Source organism: Vanacampus margaritifer, chromosome 11 (genome assembly GCF_051991255.1).
Source record: "Vanacampus margaritifer isolate UIUO_Vmar chromosome 11, RoL_Vmar_1.0, whole genome shotgun sequence".
NCBI classification, from domain to species: Eukaryota; Metazoa; Chordata; class Actinopteri; order Syngnathiformes; family Syngnathidae; genus Vanacampus; species Vanacampus margaritifer.
In genome coordinates this window covers 12,433,618-12,456,060 of record NC_135442.1, presented here as the reverse complement: position 1 = coordinate 12,456,060, position 22,443 = coordinate 12,433,618, and the positions used below count along the sequence as shown (strand labels likewise).

At 41.1% G+C, this 22,443-nt stretch overlaps 1 protein-coding gene and 1 non-coding gene across 4 annotated transcripts in view; both read right to left on the bottom strand.

Moving 5' to 3' along the window:
• Positions 1–22,443, bottom strand: part of igsf3 (immunoglobulin superfamily, member 3) — a 106,945-nt gene that overhangs the window by 71,105 nt on the left and 13,397 nt on the right. For 2 of the 3 annotated variants that reach the window (XM_077579433.1, XM_077579434.1), the window contains exon 3: positions 9,510–9,890. In XM_077579433.1, the coding sequence (XP_077435559.1) occupies positions 9,510–9,890 (381 nt within the window). The remainder of the gene's footprint in view (positions 1–9,509; positions 9,891–22,443) is intronic. The other variant, XM_077579435.1, reaches the window with a different exon arrangement.
• LOC144061039 (5S ribosomal RNA) lies at positions 13,158–13,279 on the bottom strand. Its single transcript, XR_013296067.1, has one exon. It is a non-coding gene; the product is annotated as a 5S ribosomal RNA (ribosomal RNA).

Here is a 22,443-nt window from a genome sequence, read left to right as displayed (position 1 = left end):
GTGACAGTAACGTCGCAGCGCCTTGGCCGCTAAAGTAAATGGGATGTGAGAGGCAAAGTCGAGCCAGGCACCGCGATAAGAATCTCTTTCCATCTGGACTCCTGCCTAGCGTGCGGCTTAAAGTCTCCACAAGAGGCCGAGCGGGGGAATGAAACCGTGAGGTGAGGGTGAGGCCAGAGAGGGAAGCTGGCAGTGTCCCTCCAAGGAGAGACGAGAGATAAAATGCTCCGGTGTCACATGGGCCTCGAGTCCCAATCAATAGCAGCAGACTCAGAAATACAACTTCCCTTGTCTATTCATCTCTACTTTCCATCCTCAATCCACCCTTCTGTTTTCTCCAATCCCACTATTTCTCCACTTGTCAACATAAGGTTTCCCACGTGTCTCTCCGAAGATGCTTATCGGTATTTTCTCCCCCAAAACTATTCTTCCACGAAGGTGTCTATTCAATCGCTAGTTCCCTCCATCACCCGGCACTGTCAGGTGCTTCAATCAGTTGTATTGACAAACTCGCGCGCGGACCTGGCCAGCACCGGCTTAAGGCTGAGGCATGGGCCGAGCTAAATTGACTCTGGAGATTTGGATTGATGTTGAGTCCAGGAGTCAGATGCAGGGGCACATCTGGGAAATTGGGAGATAAGGTTGCATTGTCAGCGACCAGCTTAGGTCTCGCTTATTAAGGGTGAATTTAGTAGGCGGACCATACTATATGAAAAACTTAAAGAATGCCTGTCAAGGAAAATTACATTTTATCAATGTCATACGAATAGGTGGATCTCTATAGAGCAGTGGTGGCCAAACTCGGTCCTCGAGGGCCGGAGTCCTGCAGGTTTTGGATGTTTCCCTGCTTCAACGCAGCTGATTCCTATCAACAGGATAGTAATTAGGCTTATGCAGAGCTTACTCATGATCTTATCTTATATCAGCTGTGTTGGAGAGGGGAAACATCCAAAACCTGCAGGACTCCGGCCCTCGAGGACCGAGCTTGCCCACCCCTGCTATAGAGTGTCTACCAATCGATCATGTATGAAAATCTTACATGAGCCAATTTTCTGAAAATGTGTCGGTCTGCAAGACATTCTGCAATTCCACTCCACTGTTACAGAATAGTAGGGCAAATTTATATAACAATACCAACACTAAAAGGCTCCATTTTAGTGCCCAGCGCAAGTCTAGCCCAAAGTGCATGGGTAGAGTTTCCTTCCTTTTGGTATTTTGGTCAACTAATTTCCTTAGTTGTTTTGTTGGTTATTAATTTCATCCAACTGTTTGGGTTAACTGAATAACCCAATTGAATTGGGTGTAAAATGGACTGATCCAACTTTTTGAGTTGACTCAATTTGTTACAATTGCATGATGCTATGATGCTGCAGCCTGTTATAGACTAATTATTTCTTATCCAATTAATTGACAAATTGATTATCTGATATTACGCCTATACCAGTTTTGTACCCCGAGGTGTGTTGGGGATGGTAATAGCTTGTATAGCAAGGCAGCGTGTAATTAAAGGACAGATAAACGCGGGGCTCTGCTGCATGCAAGCAACACTAGTGGCATGAATTTTACTCCATAACCACAATCAATGATATTTTCAAATTGAGCTTTTATGGGTACAGGTTATTTTGAAATACAGAAATGACATCAATCAACAGACAAATGGTACTCCACCACTGCAATTGATACTGAAAAGCTGAAGGATACATATCAGATAGGAGTGTAAATCTCTCCAATCAAGACAATTTGATACACATCTCGATATGTGGTGTGCGATCCGATACAAGGACGGTTCGATTTTAAAATGGAACGATTCGGTTCGGTTTGACTCAGTAGGATTACGATTTGATGTAGCAGTGCAACGATTATTTGATTACTCAACAATTAGTCAAATGTCAAATTTACAATTATTATTAATATTTACAATTATTTTGTTACTCCATTAATTGTTTGAATATTTTGTTTAATTTAAAATAATCTAAATCACATTTACAAACCTCCGCTTTTATTTTGAAAAACAGTAAGCAATATTTATGTAATGTAATGTTCTGACATGTTACAGACCAAATTGGTAACTATCAGTCTTTTAAAATGCTGTTTTAACATGCATCTCCCTAATAAAATACTACACTCCTAAGTTGTAGCTATAAATGATTATCTTTTTCAAAGTGCCATCTTACTAAATGTAAACGAATTTACTTAAAACAGTTAGATCTCAGTTACTTTCTATTATGTTTACTTTTGTGACAGTTCCTGTGTATTACCCACCCATGCAGTGAATAAATTGATGTATGCTTAATGCTTATCAAGTTTCTTCTTGTGAAAAAATAGCTGAACTTGATCATCATCATGATGTCACCAATCATGTTCCATTATCAGTAATGAGGGCTGTGTTCCACTCAACCCATGATTTTGTTTTTCCCTGTGTGTGACTTTTAAAAAACAACTCAACTACGACGTTATTGTCACGACAGGAATCTAGTTGCACATCATATCAGGGGTGCTGATGTATTAATCATGTCATGAAAGCTCTCGTTCTCCGCAACGCAATATGGCTTAAATCTTTAACAACAAACCGGGTTATTAAGGCCATTATTACCAATCCTCTAGTTGAGTTTTGGGTGTTTTAGTTGGAAGAAGTCCTCCCCTCTGACCGTGCGGTTGAACACCGGCTTCATGCCATCTAATTAAGCGTGTACGTACATCTGCCGCACTCGCGGTTAACAGTCTTAGTACATGGCGACACCTTTATCCAGTATTCCATTGTTCATATCAAATAAACATCTCGATACTTTGGACATTAAACTTGCCGCAGCATGTTGTGAATCTTGTCCGCGTCTTCATTCAACTTTCCTCCCTGCCAAACTCAGCGCTATCTGACGTCACATAACTGCGACAAGTCTCGCGTGACTTTTTCCCCCCCCACCCAAACAAACACAGTCTCCCGACTTAGAAGCAAATGCAGTTTCAACCTAATATTCTCATTTATCCAGCACATTTCATTCTGATGGCATTGAATCGATCGCAATTGGACTGTTTTGGTTGTTTTATAAAGCAGTTTTGAGCAGCTGTATCAGCAACATAAAACCGATTTATAACGTCTTTACCGGGCCATCAACCGGTTCATGCTATTTTTAGACCGATTCATTAGTCCGTGTGCCGGCGCACTCGCGTCCTTAAACTCAAAACCGGGTTTCCGGTTCAAATCGTTTTTTTTGTTACACCCCTAATATCAGATATTATTTACAACTGATGAGCTCGGAAATAAAAACAGCGTAAGGAACGGAACCACACTGAGGAGAACGAGCTAAAAGCAGACACTAATCTTGGGAATGCTTTGCTTATAACAGGGTCACATTTCTGCATGAGAATGGATTCATATCCTCCAGTGAGAATGTGTGGGGGGGGGGGGAGACGCCGACCATAAATTTTAAGAAAATCAATTGTGTGACTCGAGAAATGTGGCATTTTGCAGGAAGCCTGGCAGCCAGGTTTAAACAAAAAAAAAAAAAGTCATTTGCCTCCATTGAAAATCCCAACCTTTCCATCTACCTTAAGTCTTCTTCTCAATTTGTGCGGGCTAATGGCAATTGGAAACCGCACGAGGGGGAGAAAGTCGCCACGTTAGCAATCGCATCAGGCAGAGACTATTTAAAATGCACCCATATGGCGCCGGTTGTATGGCGGAAAATGCCTGGGGGAGGTGTAACCAATCACACAGCACTTGAGTTGAAGAGCTCATCATTTATTGGTCACACGCGACTCAGCATTGGCCCACTAACCACTAGCGTTACTTCTGTCTCCCCAATTCAGCATTTATTCTGCATGTCACTTCCTTTATTTCCCCAAATGCTCACATGTTCAGAAGATGGACACTGTCTCTGTCCAATTAAGCATTAATGATTAAGGGGAAAGCTTGTTTTTTTCCCCAATACTGGTATAGGAGGACTGTTTGCAGGAACACAAAGGCTCCATTTTGTAGGCGACACCTAAGGTGCATTTTACAACGACAAGGATGAAATGAGGCTTCTGAGAGCAGTAGCGGCGCACTAGTCGGTCGTCCCGCTGCTTGTTGGACTTGCTCGCACACAGGCTGGTGCGTAGGATAAGGACGGCCATGACGGCCATGTCGGCCTGTTGTCCTTTTCTCCACCGATCGAACGTGTAGGAGGAAGTCCAACAGACTTAAAGCACAAACGAATGGAACAGATGGCGCTTAGTCAATCTTGTGGGGGACACAAACGCTCGCAAGATCTGAAAAACGGAGGTGTGTACATAGACGTACAAGCGACCTCTCGACTTGCTGAACTTATCCGATTTCACACATTTCACCAAAGACAGAGAACAGACACACACAAAAACACAGTATGAGCTGTAATGCATTTAAACTGAGTGCTGTACCTACATCCAGTGGAAATAAATATTATAATAATATAATATATATATGATAATATATTTTATTTATTATTATTATTATTATATATATATAAATAATATATAATAAATATAAGTTAATATTAATGCAGTAACATTTGTAATAAAAACATTTTCAGGGTAAAATAGACTTGAGTGGACTTTCATTCAAAGCAGTAAGATAAGATACTGTAGAGGTTTATTATTAACAGTGGATAACTTCAATTTTTCTGCAACCTGACTCACTTGCATGGTGACCGTTACAGATGAGTTATATTTGAAACATCGCCTGTACATCCAACAAGCATTGTATGAGAGTGACAATTTGTTGTCGTAGTTAAGGTAGCGTGTTTTTTAATGTGAAGCCATTGATTAAAAATTGAAAACAAACCTGAATGCAACCAGTGTCCCAGAACAGATTGTGTTCAATTCCAACAAAAAAATTCAAGTCAGATTTTGACTTCCAAAGACATGGTCCAGGCGAAGTAGTATGGCCGTTTTAGTGAGTGGAGTGGAGCGATATAATATATATATCCAATATGTGGGTTTTTTTTCAGGACCGGTCCAGATTATGAGCAGTCAAGGAATCTAATAACCTACCAGTACATTTGGATCAGATATTCACTTTCACTACAAGGGAAAATATTGGTGGCAAAATAAAAAAAAATAATAATACAAACTCCAACTCTTAAATTTGTGGAAATGTTTTTGGGCATATGTTTGTTGCCAACTTTTCAGATTTGCAATTTTTTTTTGTCTTTTTAATCAGACGATAGACATCTTTGTTTTAAGATTAAAAAAAAAAAATAGAAAACGTTCAGGGAGCTCAGCATGTCATAAAAAGTTAAATGAAAGCTTAAACTAGTAAATAGAAAACAAATAAGTATAAAGTTTTCCAAAATTTCACAATTTCTGAAATGTTACATTTTTACATATCTTTGTTTTAATAAAAAAACAAAAAAAACACCCACACAGAAAGTGTAGAGAGTTCCCAAGGTCAGCAACATCTGTTATAAAATTAGCTGAAAATTTGAATACTTCCCTTAACACAGTTTTAAATGATCTATTATCAACTGCCTGACTTGAAAAAAAAGATCAATGCTGATATTTGTCAAAATGGTGACTAGCAATAATCAGCCTGGTCAAATCCGTCTATCTCTTGTGGAGTGGAATTTACCGGTAATTGCTTTATTGTAGTCCTAACCCACATACAACAATCCAAAATACAAAAAAAAAAAAGTGTAAAAAAAATTTTGGGCCATAATTTTACCAGATCCATAAGATTATATTAACAGTATTCAAGTCATGTATTGCACCACTTCAATAGGGCCGCTATCCATATCGTGCTTTACAGATATTGCGTGCTCTATTGAGGCATTATACATCTATGATGTCAGGCCCGCAGCATATAAGACAAACGTAATGCTGCATTGACTTTTACTGCCTATTACGACAAAACAAATCCATGAACAAATGTGTCATGCTAACTACATGCAGGCGATAAACAAACCTACACAACACTTCATGACACAGAAAAGTGTTTCTAATATTTTGGTCATAATTAGATACATACAACCAGAATACTAAAACATGGTGTCAATTACTTTCTGGTACATCCCTTGTATTTGTGTATTGTACATTATTGTTGTGGCCTGGGAGTCGCACAACTCTGGCGCATGCCTTCAAACTCATCAATCTGTCATCTTTAATCAAATCAATAAATGTATATAATGCATTCCGAGAGTCGCCAATGAATAAATGTTTTCAACAGGGACATTAAGGTAACATTTTCACGGGCAAAACCCAAAATGAAAAGTGAAAAGTAACCTTTTCCAGCATCACGGAAAGGTGATGTTCCCGATTTAGTGGAAATAATCGTGTATTTGTGCCGTGATAGTCAATTACTACATTCTCATGCATATTACCACTGCACCGCCCAAGGCAGCATGCACAGGGTTGCAGTCCCATTTTTATTTGATTGATCTAAGTTTAGACACACGGATAGCTACCGATAAAGCACTCACTTTAGAACACACGATGCAGGTAATTAGCTTTGCAAACAAAACCATGGAAACTATAAGGACACCAAAACCTTGAACCACTGCATTGTAAAGACATTTCCTGCTGCTTCCTGTACTGGAACTTCTGAAGGTTGGGATGATTTTCCACCTACAAATGCTTCACTTATTTTGAAACAGGCTGCTAACCAGTCAAGTACGCTAGCCTGAAATCAGCTGAGGTCGGCTGTAGCTCACCATAAACTTAATGAGGACAAGCGCTATAGAAAATAGATGAATGGGTGGCTTTTTACACTGCTTTTCCCATAAATACAATACAAATACAAATCGTCCCCCGGGAAACTGTCACATTCATAAAACATTTATTATTCACTTATATTTATGTTCATGCTTGGTGAAAAACAAGACGTTACCAGCAGTACTGTCGCATATCCACATCTTGCTTTCTCAAAGCAGAAAAGAAAATTGAACCATGATTGACCATAAAAAAAAGGGCTCTGTTAAACTGATAATTGGGGTTTAAAAAATAATTATGACTTCAGAGGTTTTACTACTTGTTTCACAGGGCATGGTGGTCTTTGTAATATATTCCTTTTATAAAAGAGCCCGGAAATATCAAAAGAACCTAAGCACATTAGAGGAAAAGTCAAGGACTGATGAACGCAGCCACCGCAGTGGGGAGCTGAGCACAAACGGGCGGGGGTGTCAACTGTCAAGGTCTCATTTGTCCACAGAGCTTGAAGATGGCGTGCAGCTGTTCTTGGATTCACAAAGGAACGTCAGAGCCCCGTGGCCCTGACTTCCAAAAGCAGGTTAAGAGGTTACGGATAGAGGGGGTGAGGGATGAAGTCCCACAACAGCTTCTCTCATTCTCTCTCGTGCGCGTCTATAAATACCGTGCGCTATCAGCAGAGTCGGCCCACATTCACAAAACACACTGCTAAAGTTCGGAGACAAACAACAGTAACGACAATAATCTATAAAGAGAGAGGAAGAGCCTTGATCTCCTCCTGGATGCTTGTTTGCATGTCTAATTCTGACTGATGCGTTCAATGTGTCATGGTTTTCACAATTTTGTGATGACAATTTTGTTGCTTAATTTGCTCTTTGACCCTGAGACGAAGGCCATTCATTATGACTGCGAGGGAGTTTCCAACCATGGCAGCTGTCCTCACTTGTGTGGGCATGTTGGGCAGACACGCAGTGTGTGTGTGTCTGTGTGTGTGTGTTGTTGTAGGCTAGTGAACAGGTGACACCCTGCAGTGCAACATGTCCAGTGACCGCAGTTAAGACAAGTTGAGCAAAGTTATTAAAGTTGATGAGATTCCAATCCTGCTAACACACTCTGCATCTTGCATTTGTTTGAGTGTCAGCCAAATGCTTGACGGGACTTAAACACACAGTGTGTATCCTTATGTGGCTGCACAACAGTATACCACAAATGGGGGCCCAATCATCTAAATGTGTCTCAATGCTAGTGGCGTTGCTGTAATCCCATGAAAAAGACCTAAAGGGATTGAGTGGCTTCCCAAAGTGGGAACCATTATAGGACATCCTGCACCTTTGAGCATCTGTACTAGTAGAAACGCTTTGAGGGCTTTTTTGGGGTGAATTCAAGTGCCTCATCCTGAGATACAACTTTAATTTTCAGAGTTTCAAGGTTCCAAAAACAACTAAGAAGATCAGAAGTGATAGCTGCATTGCCATTTTTGGCATTGTCGGTTTCTTTTTTTAGTTCTTTCCTTTTCAAGTTGACATTTAAGCTGCAGTGCAGTTCAGTTCATCATAGTATAGATCGGAATGGTAAAATCCTCGCGTGATCTTGCATTTGACGAACTTTACTTGATTAATTATGAGAAAACTTAACTCCCTATTACTTGATTAATTATTTTAGATGGGGGGGGGGGGCAGTCTCTGAATGAACTCTACTTCTGTTTCGACACCATTGACATCGAGCTGAATCACACTGCCTGGAGGAGGTGAGGCAGCATGTTTCCTCGTCTTGCTGGTTTTTAGACTGAATCACCAGTAGTTCAGCCCACTGTGTCGCAACTGCTCAAGATGACAAATTATGGGGAAAAAATCTGTTGCGTTAGATTTTTATGATGATTAAAATACAATTGGCATGCTGATTCCAAAATTGCAGGTTTTTTTTTTTTCTAGCATGCCAATTTTTTTCTCTCCACAGCTTACCCTCCAGATAAGCAAAATTCCAAAGATTAGCTGTAGGAGCGGATTACGACGGGATGTATCTACTGCTCTGTGGCAACTTGTTTGTGCAGTCACAATTGGGATCATGGGTTCCTAAGTTTTATTTTGTTTTATGCTGTTTTTTGGTCGCACCACATAACATTTTACAGGCAACCAATGAGCCCTCTAAACAAAAGAAGCTAGCTAGCCACACAAACAAAATTATAATGAAAATAAGTCTGTTGCAAAAAAATTATAGAAATTATATTTTTGCCGATCATACCACATGTCCAAATATGACCACTACATACTAGATGCTATTAGGGCAACTTTTTCACATAGTTGTGAGACAACTGATAAGTGCTTTCAGGGTTCTTAACTATCTTGTGGATGATACCAACTCCTGTCTTTGAATGTATTTCAAACTAAAAGTCCCAATTTGGTTCTTTCTTTTTGGTCGCACCGCATGATAATTCATAAAATGGGCATCACCGGACAAAATTATCCGACCCATATAAAAATAAAAACACACACACACACAATATTGTGCTTTTTTTTTCTCTCAACAACATGACCTTCTTTTATGATGCAAGTTTTTCTACACTACTGTAAACTATTTTTTTTATATCCCCAACAAAATTATGATAATATTGCATTGCGATGTTTGGATATCATTACATCCCTACAGTGTAATCAAATCCTAACTGAGGCTGCTTTCTTGTGCAACACGACATATTTTTACACAGCGTGCCATTTATAACCTTGACCTGTCAGGAGCGTCGTGACCCAAGGGTCCCTGAAATGTGAGGATGTATGGTAATATTCCAGTGTGTGTGTGTGTGTGTGTGTTTGTGTGCTTCAGTGGATGTATGCTTGTTTTCCAGTGAGACTCACCAGTGAGGTTGGTGCGTGCACTGTAGGAGCCAAGGTAGTGGCCATCAGTGTTGGGTGTGTAACACTCAAACAGGCCCTGGTCGTTGGCCTGCACTTTGGTGATGTGCAGCATGGCCGAGTCGCGGCTCAGCCTCTCCACGTAGATGTCCTTGCTGTTCACTCTCTGGGCGTAGACGGCGTAGGCGTAGTTGGACTGGGCCGTGCTCACAATGCGGATCTCCCGGTCCAGTACGGACGGCAGGTACATGGACCACTCGAAGTCCTGCTCTACTCCTTCCTTGTAGCCCGTCACGTTGCACCAGATGGTCACGTGGGAGCCCTCGGTCCGAATCAGCGGCCCGCTCTGCACCATCACCACTCTCTGGGCCACAGCGGCGCCTGCTACGGGAGGAAAGGAAGAGGTTGAGAAGAAAGCGAGAACATGGGTTACAAAACTGCACTTTGAAATATTTAGCATTGCCCGTGTTTGCGCACCGCACCTCTCACAGGAAAAAAAAGGAACATCTGCAGGTACACATCCTCGGGAGTGAGCTTGAGGTGTGCACGTACACACTGTTTTTCAATGCTTGAATTATTCACTTAGTCTTTTCAACAGCTGCCATCCAATCCTACTATTTGGTTTACAGCTAAAGGATGCATCATAGCGAAAGGGGGTAAACTGTGACTGGAACGTAATAAATATGTATTTTGCCGATAAACGGCTTTTTTTTTTTAAAGACACATTTACACATTTATGCTCTAGCATGAATAAATCATGTTTTCATTTAATCACGAATGATTACAACATGCGCCAATTATTATAGCAAACCGAATGCTGCATAAATGAAAGCTGTTTATGACTTTTCGGTAGATTGTTGTACTGTTTGTTGGCAGACAGTGTGTGAATGTTGCTTCATCTGCACTTGCACCCCGACACACTCACACACAACATTCTCCATTCAGCCAACAGCTACAAACACCCCCCTCCTCTTTTGGGTCTGGACACAACAGAGCAGTTACACATGCCCAAAATCCAGACAGAGCGACAAGTATGTCGTTTCCGGTCTGCGCAAACAACTGGGATTTGCAGCTGTGTGTGTATGTATGCGTGTGTGTGAGTCTTTAAAGAGGCAGTGGACACAATGCTTGGCCATTAATAATTCACCAGACAGCTTTTTATCTTCTACAGCCTCCCATCCGCTCATAGTAACTTTCCCTTACACTTACACAGCTCAGTTTTTTATTCTGTGTCATTAGTGTGTGTGTGTGAGTGTGTGAGATCATGGATTGTATTTGTTAGCAGCCTCTTGCTTCAATACTGGCATATCGCTCTAAAAAAGGGACGACACCATTGCACATTTTCTGATTCAGTGAGCAGAATCGGAGGAAATGGGAGGTTTTTTTGCTGTATGTGCATGCCTAACTTTTACATGTACTGTACTGTATATGTATGAGGTGTGTGTCATGCAAATTTTCCGGGCAGCCACATTCATCATTTCCTTTCTGTACTTAAAGCGTCGGGTCTTCTGTCAACTGCAAATGAGGCCCATTACACTCCAGTGCAGCTTAAATCCACTCAAATCTTGTATTTCCTTTAAGAGTCCTCGAATAGGATTTAAATTGAGCTGCCATGGTGACTCAAAGCAAAAAGACAAAACAAATCATGATGTATTGTTAGGTTTCTCCAAAGGACCCCCAGTGAAATGATCGGCTATGAACTCACAAACTGTTATCATCTTGGAAAAAGTGAATATTTCAAATTTAGAAGTGAAAAAGCTTAATTTGGCCAAAGGATACAATAATCTGCACATCAGCTCCATTCAAGCAATATCTTAAAATGACATTAACGCTGGATATTGCTTTCAAGAATGGAAGAGGGCTAAAAACTCCCACTCACCAAGGTACATTCATAGATAAAACTCCGGGGAATACATGAAGGGATATTGTTAAAGGCTTAGATAATAAACTAAGTGCTTTGTAATTATATACTGTTCATTATTAGCACTGCTCATTTGTACATTGTGGCTCAGTTGCAAAATGTATCTCTTCAAACACAAATGTACTGAGGATCAATTTAAAACAATACACAATATGTTGATTTCCTTTATTCACAAGCATGCAGCTTTGTAACTATGTAAGGAGTTTTTGCAGTTATACAGTACAATATACATTATCACAGTGTTTTCCAATCTTTAGAGCCAAGGCACCCAATTTTACATTACAAAAACCTCACTGCACATCGCCAAACATAAATGTCACAAAATGTTATGTACAATGAAATAATAATTTCTTCTCAATTTAGTCACAAATTAGCTTTGTTGTCAAATTGGGGCCAATTTAATTCATACAAAGCTGAGGCCATGACTTATTTTGTATAAATGACAACAGGCAAATACATAGGTTTATTATACCTTTTGCCATCGAATGGAGGAGCACTGAATTGGTCTTTAAATTTCACTGCCATAGTTAGAAGAAATACATTTATTTTTGTAATCAATAATAAAAAAATCCATTTATTTAGGTGCAATTGACTTATTTTCCACAGCACTGCTGATTATCTCTAATAGCACACTAGTGTGCCACAATACCCTGGTTGGGAATCAGTGCATTATTTGACCCCATATGGCTAACCATAGGTACTCCAAAGTAAGCGTTATGTTTCCAAGAATAAAAAGGCACAGTTATTATTGTCAAACTGTAAAAGTCAACAGTCAAGGGTACAAAAGAGCATAGTGATTGCTAAAGAAGTTTTCAACAAGGAAAGCGCTGCAATAATTGTCAGCAAAGTGAAAATGACTCTTTCAGTCAGAATTCTGAAGAGTTTTATTTAGTCGACCTTGTAATACAGCTGTAAAACCTTGACAATAAGTTCCGATGTCAAAAAGAAAGCATTTGGTTTACTGTGGTTATATAAAGCATTAAAAGTATTTCCAAATCGATAAGAAAACCAATGCATTGGACGCGTTAGCCAGGAATCAGAGATTGCTAAACTAAAATACTGTGGTATGAGAATTAAGACTATCTGGCACAATGAAAGGGCCAATTGCCCTTATGTACTTGTTTCATGTTCATACACCGTTACCAGGCTATAAAAGATTGAAGGTACAATCCCAGTAAAAAGTATACTTATCCCAATAGTGATAATTATATACTTAGGAGACAGGGGCCATGGTCAGCCATGGCCATTCAGTTCAGGACATTACCTGCCGGCTGCCACTTTAGGGACCCTGGTTCAAGACCATTCCAGGACACATGGCTGCAGTGTCCTTGAGCAAGACATCGATGTCCCAAACTGCTCCTCGGGCGCTTAAAGCTGCCCCCTGCTCCAATGGGTGCCACTAACTGTGTGTGTTTACTGTGATGGGTCAAATGCAGAACTCAAATTTTGTGTACATGACAAAATAAATCATATCAAAATATGAGAATGAACACGAGTATGGCTGAAGGATGCAATTGGTGAAAATACTTCTTTTTTTTTATAATATTTGTTGCTCATAAGGAACTCCGACATGTGCTTTGAACTTTAACAAAGTTGCACAATTTGCATAACCATCCATCCATTTTCTTAACCGCTCGTCCGCACAAGGGTCGTGGGGGGCACTGGAGCCTATCCCAGCTGGCTTCGGGCAGTAGGCGGGGCACACCCTGAACTGGTTGCCAGCCAATCGCAGCTTACAGCACCTGGTATTCCCAGGCGGTCTCCCATCCAAGTACTAACCAGGCCCGACGACCATGCTTAGCTTCCAAGATCGGACGAGATCGGGCGTTCTCAGGGTAGTATGGCCGTAAGCCTTTGCATAACTAATGAAAAAATATTCACAAGACTGGGGTATGAACCAAGCAACATAGCCAAAGAGCAAATTAATTGGACATGACATCCTAAGAGCAGATCTAAAGGAACTTGTCATGGTATGAGGGTATGAATGAGAAACTTGGCATAGGTCAGAAATTACACCAATTGAATGATCTGCTATGGAAACAAGGACCATCTGGAACTAATCAAGGTCCCATGATGAACTAATCAAGGTCCCATGACTTCCATTTGGCTTTATGATATCAGTTTAAGTTCACCGAGGCCAGTCCCAGACCAGATATGACAATGGAGAGGCCCGAATGCAGCAGAGAAGCCAGTGGACCTCTAAAGAAGTAGATTGTTGTGGTCATATTCTACACCAGAAAGGAGCAATGGTTATCTGTGGCTACATGAGGATCCACAACCTTTAGGATCTCGATTTAAGTTCTTCAGGGCCTGCATGAGGCACAAGAGCACGAGAGAAAATAGTAAAAACACACATTTCTGGATACCACACTAATGATGAGCCATGTACGGCACAATAAAGGCACAATACAGTGCTTTTTTCCCCGAGAGTGTATGCTTTAGAATTTCTAAGTACAGTATGTCTCAAAGTTCAGTTTGCCTCTGAGACAATGTAAATATAAATGCGGCACAGCATTACGGGATGCATCGGGTAAAAGGATCCGCCGTCTATTCTGACTCAGACCCGATTCCCGTTTTACATCGCAGTGATGTCAGAACACTAATCTGGCGACACTCGCTTTGGCACTGCTGCATCACCGGCTTCTCATGTTGCAGAGACTCATCTCAAAACATATAGCATTACCCGTGCATCCAAAATACCGCGCGGCATCTGCTGAGGAAAAGTTGCTTTCTCACTCCTGATTATATTTTAACCCCCTTTCCTCCGTGTTCCAAACGCCTTCAATCCCTTCTTCTACATCTCAGCCCTTCAAGCCTCCTCTTACGTCTCCTCTCATTGCCTTACGCTTCTGTGTCTTTTCAGGCAGGATTTAAACAGCTCTACCAGACTTCAAAGTGCCTGTCGCTCTGTGGGCTGTTTAGAGAAGCTGACAATGACATACCAAACCCTGCAGACCTTCAACTGATCACGGCATTCCGCTACCTCCCAACCACAATAATCCAAGTCTACCCCCTTTACAATCAGCGCATTCACAGTTCTTCTTCACCTCTGGCAACGCTTGAGTCAATCCCGGAGTGCCCATATTTGCTGGATAAGGCCTCAGATTTGTCTATTATTAACACGCATCTCCATCGCTCTCCTGCTGCCTTCACTGCCTCCAGTGTGTCATAACTGCATCCCACACTACGCATCAAGCATGTGTTTCGCGCGGGATGCTGTTCCATCTCAGCGGACGAACCCTGCACACGACCTCACTGTACATGAGCTGCCAGGAGACAGAGGCAGATGACTCCAAAACACACACATGCATCCACACACAGTCAGGATGCAACAAAAGAGGATTATTCAAAAGAAGGGGGGGGGGACGCAGTAATCCAATCATTTGTGGCCACTGTCTTATTCTCAGTGGGTTTCAGGGCTACTAGCACTCAAGCCTACTCGCATCACTCTTCCACGACATGTGATAATTACACACCTAAGAAGGTGTATAATAAAATCGCTGCAGGGTGTAAGTGATATAGAGGGCAACAAGAGCACGAGAGAGTAAATGCAACGATATGAAATTTTAGAGCTCCGTCCTGATAACCGAACTGTACAAATAACAAGACCAGCATGGCATGCCGGCTCCGAGGTGACTGGCACCATAAGACAAATTTCTACTTAAGCAAATTTAAATTTTGATTATTGACAGTGACATCCTCCTCCACGTCACTTTTATATTAGAGAAGAGGAACCGTCTCCACTAAACAAGGCTGCACTGTCACGGTCTGACTCGGCTGCTGTTTACTCGTTATTTCACAGTCGACACGCACACAGTGTGATGCATATGATGCGTGCGTTTGAGTAATTGCAAAGGCACTCTTGATTCTCGTTACGTCACACACAGCCCTGGTGACGAGGACAAAGTGCATTTTGAAGTGTTGGGCTCCAAAACCCAAGAGATGGAATAAAAAAGTTAACCTTACAAAGCATTTTATAGATTGGTTTAATTGCTTGTAGAAACAATTTCTCTTTTTGATTTGGCAGCAAAAAGTAAGACCTCGAAAGGGTATGTAAACCAGGAATCAGATCTGGATTTCTTTTTTCGTCACTTCTTGCATAGTGAACTGAACTGGATAACTTGGTGGTCAGTGCTTGCCCAGCCATGGCCTGTCATTGTTCTTAGACCAAAGCAACATGACAACAGCATTACGTAATTAATATGTACATGTTCAACGATAGCATGTTAATCACCACAAAACCTATTACTTATCTGCGGGTAATCACACCGCAAGAGAATAATTGGCCATACTGTGGGTGTGGTCCCACGTTCAAGATGATTGTCCTTCAGATCTATACTTACCAGTCATAAGCTTCAAGTGTTATTTTGTCAGCCATTAATTATTAATAATAAAGGAAAGTAATCTCAAATCTGGCTTGCTGAATGCCTTTGTTACAAAAATAACACTGTCACAGTAAACAGTACTAGAATGATGGGGTTATTATTATGTTTCTGAAGCTAATAATGAAAGTTGAGCCTGCCCACTATTGTGTGGATGAACATATGCTCCCATTTTTCTCTCTCCCCCACACCCATTAAATTTTACAATGAAAACTTTAAGGGGCAAATTGGCAGTGACATGGAGCAGAATAAACTCCAACCAGCGATGTTTGAATTAATTATTAACATGCTGAACGTGGACGCAGTCAATGTCCCCTCCTCCTGAGAGAGGTTCAAAATCATCCTCAAGATCTAAGACCCTATGAAGCTTCTCAGACAGCGAGGTAGCGATGGAAGAGGAAAATAAGTTATGGTGTCGGGAGAAGAAGAAAGTAAGGAAAGGGTGAAAGCCAGAGAGAACGACATCCGCCTCCAGGGTGCTGAACACTACAGAAATGTGCAGAACTAAGAGAATCTTGAAGCGTACAACTGCCTCATGTGCAGTACATGTGTGAGACACAAAGGGAAAGATCAGGAACATGGCATTTTCAGAAGCGCTTCTTCTCCCTGCAGTGCTCTAAAAGCATTAAGCCTGTTAGTATTATTGCCAGGGAGCAAAAGAAAGCAAGACCAATTCCAAAAATGTGGAAAGGGAAGAGAGGTAAAAGTTTCATAGATGGTAACGGTCAACCTTAAGCGATTAAAAAATGGCCATTCTTGTAAAGTCAAATATCAGGGAGTTTCATAAATGCATTGCAAGCAAGCATCCAAAATGCCCTCATTAAGCTATAAAAGATAGCAAAGTCATCCAGGCCTGACAAAATTCTGTTGGTGTCTATATATAGCAAGATCAGTCCCGATGCCACAGCCAGATACTAATGTAGCGTTAATGCCCGTTTTTGACAGGTATATGGAACGGAACCGTTTCATTTTAAAAGTCACTGTTATGTTGTGACATTTCAAAATCAGTTCAGGGTTTAAGGCATTACCTTTTCACCAAATCCATTTGTCGTGGTTAAGTATGAGGTATATGACCTATGAGCTGAAGGATTGATTCCCCAAATAGTGTCAAATCATAGTAGTACTACTTTGAAATCCTACTGAATTGCTTGATATGCAGGGACAGGGGGCTTATACGAGAAGAAGGTAACCCACATCACAGAGCAAAAAAGATTTTTTTTTCCTGTGATATTTGCCCGCCTGCAATCTCACATTCTAGAACCTTTGATTGATGAGCTCCCTGCAGCATCTCATATTACAATTCAGGCTGTGTCCTCCCAGTTACGACGGCATGTCCTTCCTGCGGTGATAATCACCCACAGCAATAAATTGTATAAATCAGTGTCGCAGCGCTGTCTTAACCAACTATTGACCAACTTACAGAGTTAAAATGTTTCACCAATCCCCATATTTATTGACTGTTTTATTATCTGTACTGGTTTTAAGAGACAGATGAGGGATATCGTGTTTTTTGTTTTGTGGAAAACGTACAGCTCGATTTCCCAGTGTTGAATGGAAATATCGAAGGTTTGCAGATGCCTGCCAGCCGCGAGACAGGTGCTCACGAAATGGAGAAACAAATCGAGGAATAGAAGCCAAGCCTTCAGCTTCCATTAGACGGGCCAGTCAACAGCTGACAAACACTTAAAGTAACTGGCCATTACGGCCTCAATCGGGGCAGAGAGGATGACATTGCCTACAATGGGAAGATGAAGTGGATTCCATTATAGGTCGGCATTTCCTGGTTGCATGGAATTTCAAGTAAAAAGAGGCAGCCAGGTGGTGTGCATGGTGCGGGGATTACAAGATTTACATGCTGGGGAAATCCTTTATAGAGGGGGCTTTATAACCGAGCGGTTTGATGAAGCAATCCCTGTTCAGTTTTGGCAAGATACACTTTTTCAAAACAACCCAACAATTGACAGATGCGCTGTTTGTTTTGTTTGTGTCCGTATAGAGAAGTAGTCCTGGTCAATAAGATGCTATTCTATTATTCATTTCTACAACAATCGAGTTTAATAATGGAACTCGCACAAACAAAGTAAGCTATTGTAACCTGAGCAAGAACAGGATTCGAAGGTTTCAATATTATTGACGTTGTTGTACCTCCCTGACAGCCTGACGTTATCTTACATTGTTTGAAAATATTGTTTTTTTAGCAAGCTCATCGGACCAAAGGGATTGATATTGTTAAAATATTAACCAGGATCACCTTTCTTTTTATTACAGAATGTTACTTAACTCTTTGACTGCCAGACATTTTCAGAAACGGGATGTCGCCAGTGCCAGCCGATTTAAGCATTTTGACTGATCTTTCAAGGTCCACAGAAAATGTTGTGTTTCGACTATGAAAACACACATACTACCAAATGAAAGATTGGACTCTCATCTTTCATCAGAAAAAAAAAAGTTTGTTTCTACCTTATTCCGTTATTCAGTAATCAACAATAGAAAATGGTTACTTTCACCGAAATTCTCTGTTTTGAAACAAAAACAGGAGAAAAAGAGCTTTTTGTGAAACGATGTTATTTCATGCACTCTAGTGAATTGTACACTTCTTTTTGTCCATGAATGATGCCACAAACACCTAAATAGTGCTTTACTTCTGTAAAACGCTTTCACCAACAATGAAAAAGTGTTTTTAGTTTGCAAAATACGTTTATTTCCATTCAACAGTGTAACAATTTGACAAAACAATTTCGCAAACTATTTACAAATGTGTGCAACTGTGGTACTACTTACAATTATGTGGATGTTTCAAATACAGTTTTTCTTTTGGTAACGCTCTCCTGCGTGCAAGGAGACGCTGCTGGACTCGCACAACTGTTTACTTTCACTTTCGCATTTGTCCGTTTCGCGTGCAAACGTTACACTTTCTTGACGGCCTTTTTTTCCGGGGAATAAATAGCAAGTAGCAGACTGTACACACTCCTCCGATGAATATGCATTGGACTCGGGGCACTCTTCTTCGTCCGATTAAACGTCCGCCTGAGCGTTGTGCTCCGTGTTTTCCGGTGTCAGCATCGCTCGCCCGTGACCCCTAATAACGTCGTCATAGCCGCCGCATCAGCGCTTCCAACTTCGGCATCAACCTCGGAGTCACCATCATCATCATCGATGATGATCATCGTCGTCATCAATGTGCTCTTTATCGTTGGTCAATGTCTTTGAAAAAAAACGGCTCGACCGTGAGCTGCTTGCAAGCGGCCGCCATTATGGCTTCTTCAGCCAATGTCCCTTCAACACTCTAGCCCCGCCTCACGTCTTCTACTGACGCCCACCCAATCTTGTCAACAGAGAGTCATCACTGCCCTCTAGGGGCCAAAAATAGTCATTAGGCACAACAGACCTAATTGAAACTTTCACCACAGCTCCGGAAGGCTTGCCTGGACCCGTTTCAAAAAATATATATAAAAAAATTGGATGACGTTATTTAACGTCATTGGCAGCCCTCCGTAGGTTTTTACTTGACGTCTTTTAACGTCAGTGGCAGTGAAAGAGTTAAAAGGCAATATTGTGATGCTGTAAATTATTATTTACATAATAATAATCAACTCAACTAAGTTGAGTTTGACCAGTTTCCTGGAACTGTTGCACTCTAAAAAACAGTTGGGTCAAAAGGGTCCATTTGAACCAAACTTTCTGGGTTGTTTTTACAAAAACTATTTTTTTGTGCTGTTTTGTACAAAACGACTCAATTTTGGTTTGGTTTGTGCAAAACAAACAAGAAAGTTGGATTAAATTGACTCAAGTAGTGGATCAGTCTGTTTTTCACCCCAAACGAAGAAGAAGATGAAGTTAGTCTTTTTTTGTCATGTACATGAAATTTGAGTTCTGGATTTGACCACTGGGTGAGAGGGCTGTGTAAGCAGTTGGGTTGTTTTTGACAACTGTTTTTAGAGTGTATGTTGATCCTATATGGGGCAGACCTTGGCTGTAGAATGGTAGTCAAAAGAAAATTTTAAAGTGTCTATGGAATACAAAATGCAGGATTGTCCCAGTTAGCATTTCTGAGGTTTGGGATTTGTATCTAGACTTTATCTCCCTGAACTTGCGTGGAATTTTTCAAAGCAAGCCCCCCCTCCTCATTCTCCAGAAATTGGTTCATTAAAGACTCTAAAATAAATTGTCCATCAATAGATCTACAAACATCCTGTGATTGGTTAAATACCAGTCTAAGGAGGACAAGTGCAGAAAATAGATGAATGGCTGGTCTGAATATGTCATCTTTAGAGACACCAATACCACTTGAATGACAATGTCAGCCAATTCAGAGATCAAAGACCCAATGAAGGATTTTTCCACTCTGCGGGATCCAAATGAACAAACAGGTGGTGGCGAGACCGCAACTTATTCTGTGGAACGATGTGAATGCACAGCGGCACAGACTGATTTCTTTGTGAAACTCTCGAGCAATATTTACCAATGGGTGGTACTTTGTTTGCAGCATTAATGAATGTGACAGCAACCACTATAGATCGTTTAATCGTAATTTATTCACTACTGTTATGTTCAACTCATAGGACATCAGCACAGTGATACAGTACAACCATAATGTGGCAGACTATGAGATTAGGGAAGCTCAGAGTGCCAAAGTTAATGTAAAGGCACTTTTTGCAATGTAAAAATAATTGAACGGGCTGCTTCATGGTCCATGCTCCATTTATACACCAAGCTTTCTTGGCAGAGGCAGTAAAATGCCAGTTGTTACTTGCTGATATGCTGCATGTATTGGGCCCCAATTACCTTGTCCTGAAAAGACATTAAATCACTTCTGAAAATGCCAAATATAGAAACAAATCATGTTAAGTCTTCAATAGAGAACAGAATGCATTCTAACCTGCCATAACATTAGGTACATGCGCACAAGTGCTAAAGGTAGCCAACAGAATGCTACTTCATGTTTACACGCAGAAAACTCTAAGGAAAAAAAGTTTAGAGGTCATCATGTGGGGCCATTCTAACAGCATATCAAAAGCCTGAAATCGGAAGCCTGCTTTTGGTTACACGCGCTTCATGTCATCCATCCGCCTCCTGTGCTAAACTAACTATTCTTAAAATGATAGCTCCCCTGGGCTACAGACGCCATGACCCCACCTGTGTGGCTGCACATAACAGCTGGTGAGAGCGGGACGGGAGCAGCGGGTGGATTTTCACGCCTGATTCCAACTCCTAAGTCATGCGTCAGGGAGTGTGTACACGTGACGCACTGGAGGGGCAGTAGCAAGCTGGCCGCACATGTGGCCGCTCGACAGCATTCTCCTGTTTGTTACGGAGCCCCATTGAAGACCTTGGGTCATGAGTCACATTTGACTTAGTAACCACTAGGAAAATTAACAATCAACTAACTAAAACAGAATGAATTCTGATCGTCAGAGGCGGGCTGTTGGTTGACAACCATTTTGCTGATGAATGACGAGAAACAAAAAATGATGGCCTAAGCAGTGATGGAAGTGGGTGTTCAGACGCCTGTTTTGTTGACGAATGACGGACTGATGGAATGCCCACCTCTTTGTCTGTCCTAAATTGGTTAAGACGGAAGCGTATTTAAAATAAAATGACTGACAATTACAGTCAGAAATTACAATTACAGTTTGAAAAAATGACGGCGGACTGACGATGACGAAAGGGTGCCTGATGACGGACCAGTAACATTTTTTTAATTGCCCACCTCTGTTGATTGTATTAGCAAAAGATTTTATAACAAAGGCCTAGTTGTTTGCTTGGCTACTTCACAGTTTTGAGATAAACAGCATGTTTACAATTGCTGAATGTAATAGGGCATTGTGGAATACAGCTTTGCATCAGAATCAGAATAGTAATTTTACTGTATGTAAAAGTTGATATTATGCGCATGTTGCCTTGTAAGGGTTCTCTGTGTCCTGCAAATTACTCCCACATCCCAAAAACTTGTACGTTAGGTTCCTTGAAGACGTGAAAGTGTCCAGACTAGAGGTGCAAATGATTGTCTATATTTGCCCTGTGATTGAGTGGCAACCATTCCAAGGTTTACTCTGCTTCTTGCCCAAAGCCAGCTGAGATCGGTTCACCCATGACACCAACGTGGGCAAGTTCTGTGGACAATAAATGGCTGGAAGGTAGCGCGACTCAAACAACACTTCTGTTTCAACACATTCCAAACGTAAATTTCAGTCTACAGGCTATTTTGCAAGCGATCGTAGTGATCTATTAAGCGAATGCTGAAAGACGAACATTCCATTGCTCTCTGCTGAAGAGACTCCTTTCTTACGCCCACTCCCACAGCTGATTTGCCTCTTAGTTGGACCGTGATGTGGAAGTGATCCTTTTTTTAGCGTCGTTTGAAATGGAGAATCAGCATTCAGCGAGTCTTTGGAACTCTTTAAATGACATTTTCAAAGATTTCCTGTTTAATATTTCATTAGTGGCACCCAATTCAGTTTTGTGTCTGCTCATGCAGAGAAGCCACTGTTACTCAAATCGTATTATGTCTGTCTGGATCCTCCGCTATGTAGATTGTAGTCATCCTAACTGGGTTGACTCAAGGTCAGCGCAAGGCTTTTGAAAACAAGGGCTGAGCATGATCAAAGGATCAATAAACTGTTAAAACTGTTTT